The 5141-nt window shown below is 47.1% G+C and overlaps 1 protein-coding gene across 3 annotated transcripts in view; it reads left to right on the top strand.

Annotated features, from left to right (window-relative positions):
- The first annotated feature begins 444 nt into the window (after window positions 1–444).
- The window catches only part of CSRP2 (cysteine and glycine-rich protein 2), a 6027-nt gene continuing 1330 nt past the window's right edge, over window positions 445–5141 (top strand). Inside the window, exons 1-5 of one of the 3 annotated variants that reach the window (XM_009705822.1) lie at window positions 445–574; window positions 2528–2696; window positions 3862–3864; window positions 4046–4178; window positions 4870–4963. In XM_009705822.1, coding sequence (XP_009704124.1) covers window positions 463–574; window positions 2528–2696; window positions 3862–3864; window positions 4046–4178; window positions 4870–4963 — 511 coding nt within the window. In that variant the 5' untranslated portion in view covers window positions 445–462. The remainder of the gene's footprint in view (window positions 575–2527; window positions 2697–3861; window positions 3865–4045; window positions 4179–4869; window positions 4964–5141) is intronic. The other 2 variants (XM_009705823.1, XM_009705824.1) reach the window with 2 other exon arrangements.

Here is a 5141-nt window from a genome sequence, read left to right on the forward strand (position 1 = left end):
TCGCTCAAGGTACAGTAAAGCCCTTGTGCATGAAACTGTGATTTGTGCATATCCAATTCATGTAACTTTCAAAACCCTGGGCAGGGACAGGAGGACGCGTCTCGTGAAGACCGTGTCTGTGTTTTTCTTGCTGTGCAGCAGCAGCAGCAGCCTCTGTTCCCCTTGCCAGTCCATCTGCTTTTACAAATAGCCGTAGAGAGGCCGCCTAAGCCTTTAAGTCTGGTCTGGGATCTGAAGGGCTGGGAAGTTGATCTGATCACAAAAACTTCTCACGCGGTGGAAGATCATGTTTTTAAACAGTTGGTGAAATTGCAGGTTTGTGCTCCGATATACAGACTTTACCGAGCTGGATTAAAGGAGCCCGTAACCCCAACTGTCCTCGAGCCGGGGTGGTGGAGGACGCTGTGGTTAACAAAACTCTCCCCTTCTCCCCTCCCACCTGGCTGGGCCTGCAGAACCACCATGCCGAACTGGGGAGGTGGCAACAAATGTGGCGCCTGCGGCCGCACCGTCTACCATGCCGAGGAGGTGCAGTGCGACGGGAGGAGCTTCCACCGGTGCTGCTTCCTCTGCAGTAAGTATTCCCCTCCTCCTCCCCTGCAGAACCTCCCCTGTTCACAACAGCAAGGTGCTGGTCCACAGGAGATGTCGCAGGCTCAGGTGGCACCCGTGATGCACAGGGGACCAGAGATGGCTTTGTCCATCATGTGTTGGGCTTGGCTCCTGCTTCCCCACGTGCTTCCTGGGCCTGGCAGTGCCGAAGGGAGAGCTTGTCTCCTGGAGAGATATTATCCTACCTGTCCAGCGTGGGAGGGGTGAGATGCAGCTCCCAAAGCAGAGCACATCATGTTTTTCTCATCTGTTTGCCCACCTCCCAGCCTTCTCCTCAGGAGTTTAAGGGATCTTTAGGATGGAAACCTGGCTTAAGTGTTACTCACGCAGAGGAGAAAGCCCAGTGGCAGAGCCCCGTTTGCACTGATCTGAGCTCAGCTGGACTTCTCCCGGTGGTCCCGGGACCAGCAGCAGCTGAAGGAACAGTTATCAAACCCCTGCCCTGAAGTCTCACGCAGACTGGGACGCCAGCGTGCCTGAGCACAGCCGAGTTGTCGATGCTTGAGCACAGCCAAAAGCATAGACTTTCCTGGCACAGGGGCCTGTGGTTTGTTTCAGATGAAAGGAGTCCAAAGCATTATTTTCCAGTCCAACCAACAAGCCCAGCGAGGCATTGAAAATCGCTGTCTCTGCTGAAAAGACCTCTGCTTAGATGAAGGGAACAAAGGGTTGCTGTGAATCGGAGGCTTCTGCTTCACAAACAGCCAGCCTGTCTGTCTGAATCAGAGAATTTTACCTTATTACAAACATGAGGTACTGTTTTGTCCCCCTTGCTGGTGTTTAACACCTATGGGTAGAGCTAGGGTTTAGCCCTCTTCATATAAGCCACAGTTACAACTGGCCCTCTGAAACTGGTTTGCTCTTCGTCCGCAGCATAACGTCAGTGCACTGTGCTGGCACGTGAGCCTCGGCACACCTAGCTCTACAGCAGTCTCAAAAAAAGATTAGATATCTCAGCTGCCTCATTTTCAGCCTTTTATGGGAGTTTCTATTAAAAGAAACCTGGAACTTACAGTCAAACAATGGCTCTAGTGTGTCTGAGTATTTGCTTTTCCTTAGTGCATAGTTCTGTTGGGGTTAAAGTCTGTAGACTTAATAAACATGCACTAGTCGATTTACTTACTGGATTTTTGTGTCTTATAAAAAGAACCTTGGAGCTAATGAATGCCATAAGCAAAGGTCACCCTACATTTTGAAGACCTTAAAATTCTTTTTAAACAAAAAATTCGTAAGGCTTTTTTGTAGTGTTTTGTTGGGTTTTTTTCTCCCCCAATTCTTTATCACAGGCATAATGCTGTTGCAGACGGAAAGAGCGTGCCAGTTGGGATACAAAAGAAGGTTTAAGAAGGAAATAGTTCTCCCTTCTACTGTAACCTTGAGCAGAGTGCTTGCATTGTGCTGAAGGACAATGTAGGAATGCCAGAAAAGCACGGCCCCTCCAGTGACAGCTGTGAAACAGTCCCAACTCTGCCCCAAACCAGAGGCAGGGGAGAACCTTGAAGTTTTGTTTTTTTTTTCCCCAGCCCTATCCTGGCTAAAAGGGCAGGACAGGGACTTTTCTGCACCGACAGACTTTTGCTCCATGCTGTATGGCATGTGTCAAGGGAAACTGCTGACTGCACTATCTGGGTTTCTGAGCAGCCTCATTCATCAAACCACAGCAAGTTTCCAGGCTTTAAATGTCACGGTCATGAAGAGGTGGGAGGGAACAGAGTCCTTTATAGGGCTAAGCATAATTCAGTAATTCAAACGACAACCTGCTCCCTCTAATCTCTGGCAGTCCCACAGCCTCATAGGAAGAATTGTGGACAAGGAAACCCATAACATCACTTCCCGCTTGATTTTTGGCTTACTGCATGTGCTGATGGAAACGGTCCCTTAAGGCAGTTTAACTTTTTTTTTTTTTCCCCTCCAGTGGTCTGCCGGAAAAACTTGGACAGCACAACCGTAGCCATTCATGATGCTGAAGTTTACTGCAAATCTTGCTATGGAAAAAAGTATGGCCCGAAAGGTTACGGATATGGCCAAGGGGCAGGCACGCTGAACATGGACAGGGGAGAGAGATTAGGCATCAAGCCTGAGAGGTGAGGGAACTGAGTTGCCGGGGTGACCCTGGTCCTTCAGAACTGTTTTCCAGGGAGTCTTTCGGGTTCAATTTTGTTTAGTTCATGTTGTCTGGAGTAGAAATGCTGCAAAATATCCCAGTGTAACCAAACGCAGGGCATTTAACCTGCAGTGCACAAAGCTTCCACTGGTGACTATGTGAGTGGGCAGCGTACAGGCAGGAGTTAGTGCAGGTAAAGATGCACTAACCCTGCGTGTGAGCTGTGGGGCACTGGATTACGGAGCTGCTGATGGCTCTGCACGAACCCACAGAGGTGACTGTGGGTCTTGAGTCACTCTCCTAAATAACTTGCAAATGCATATGTTCAACAGGTTCTGGCAGGGATGGATTTGGAGAGCTGAGAATCAGGGGCTACAAGAAGAATGAATTTTTAACTGGTAGATGAAGAAGCATTTGTGCTTAATTATAGGCAAAACCAAAAAGCCAATTAAATAGTAAACATTCCTAGTCTGATTAAGTTCTTGCTGTAAAGCAAAGCATGTGGGAAGAAGCTGAAGTATGCTTCACGACTTGCTTCGTGCAAGTTCCCCAATTACTGCATGAAGTTTATATGATGTATGCTCTCCAGCCAGGTTCAGCGATCAGTTCAAGTTCCAGATTATGATCAGTGGACAGGAATTTAACAGAATTATTTGTAGCTTACTGTCTGATAAATCCACGTCCTGGTACAGAATTCAGCACTTCTGGAGAAGTGAAAAGGTGAAGGCTCCTCAGAAAACTAGCTTTTACAGTAATTCTTTTTACCCTTTGAAGCATGGCCTTTCTCTTCTTGTTTGTTTGTTTTTTCCCTACCAAGGGTAATTGAATAGCCTTGCTGGTAACTTACTTCTCCAGTTTTGCAAAAGTAGTGTATGCTGAGGGGAGACCTTACTGCCCTCTACAACTACCTGAAAGGAGGTTGTAGCCAGGTGGCGGTCGGTCTCTTCTCCCCGGTAACTAGCGATAGGACAAGAGGAAACGGCCTCAGGTTGCGCCAGGGGAGGTTCAGGTTGGATATTAGGAAGAATTTCTTTACTGTAAGAGTTGTTAGGCATTGGAACGGGCTCCCCAGGGAGGTGATGGAGTTACCATCCCTGGAGGTGTTCAAAAAACATTTAGATGTGGTGCTTCGAGACATGGTTTAGTGGGTTTTGTGGGCATGGTGGCGTTGGGTAGAAGGTTGGACTTGATGATCTTTGAGGTTTTTCCAACCATAACGATTCTGTGATTCTATGCTGTACTGTGTGTGGGATGCTGCTCTGTTAGTGTTGTTGAGAAAGAGGTCATTTACTAAAAGAGTAAAGACAACAAATGTCCCATTTCTTTCAGCACACCCTCTCCCCACCGACCCACAACAAATACAAACACTTCAAAGTTTGCTCAGAAGTTTGGAGGGGCAGAGAAATGCTCTAGGTGTGGTGATTCTGTTTATGCAGCAGAGAAAGTAATAGGAGCTGGAAAGGTAAGGAACTGCTTGTGCTGTTTTGTACCTACTACGTGGACTTTAAAGTGAGCAAGTATGTTATGCAGGTTCCAGTAGGGAACCAACTGTGGGGCAGAGTTACCTTAAAATTGCATTTCTTAGCATTGAAAATAGTCAAATCAGTCAATTTAATTGAACAAAAAGCACTCAAAATGCAGGGCGATGAGTGCTCCCCTTGGGTTTCAGAGGTGAAGCTTCAGTATCGTCTCGTGCCAGAGAGTTGAGCAGACTACAGGAGCGCTCCCCCCACCAGAAGAGAGAACAGTCTTGTGGTGTGCAGCTTATGATGGAGGATGAATGTTTCAGCAGAAAGGGGACATTCTCCAAAAAATACTGTGTAAAACTGTGTGTCAATCTGCCAGATCTCTGACTCACTACAGAGAGCCAAGATCTGCTCTGCATTGTTTAGAGTGAGCCCACACCTTTCAAAACTCTGCCCTGAGAAGGAAGCGGTATGGAATTTGGGGCTTTGGGCCACTCGCAGAAATGCAGACGCTCTCATCTGCTACTGGTACACTTGAACTGGTTTTTATTGCACCAGTCATCTATAAACAATACTGATGCAGGCATCTCCAGTTAATGCATTGTGGGTTTTTTTTACCAACTCAGGCATTCTGTGTATTTAAACTATCTTCTTTTTCTTTTTTTTTTTTTTTTCTCTCCTCCCTAGCCGTGGCACAAAAACTGCTTCCGATGTGCCAAGTGTGGAAAAAGCCTAGAATCTACAACCCTAACTGAAAAAGAGGGAGAAATCTACTGTAAAGGTGAGGAAAGAACAAAGCTCTTTTGTTTATGGCTCAAGGTAATATGTTACAAAGACAGACACTGAAGTTATTGTAGAACCATAGAGAATGGTTTGGTTGGAAGGGACCTTAAAGCCCATCCAGTTCTATCCCCGTGCCACAGGCAGGGACACCTCCCACCCGACCAGGGTGCTCACAG

The sequence above is a fragment of the Cariama cristata genome, unplaced genomic scaffold, assembly GCF_000690535.1.
Source record: "Cariama cristata isolate BGI_N322 unplaced genomic scaffold, ASM69053v1 scaffold29968, whole genome shotgun sequence".
Classification (NCBI taxonomy): domain Eukaryota; kingdom Metazoa; phylum Chordata; class Aves; order Cariamiformes; family Cariamidae; genus Cariama; species Cariama cristata.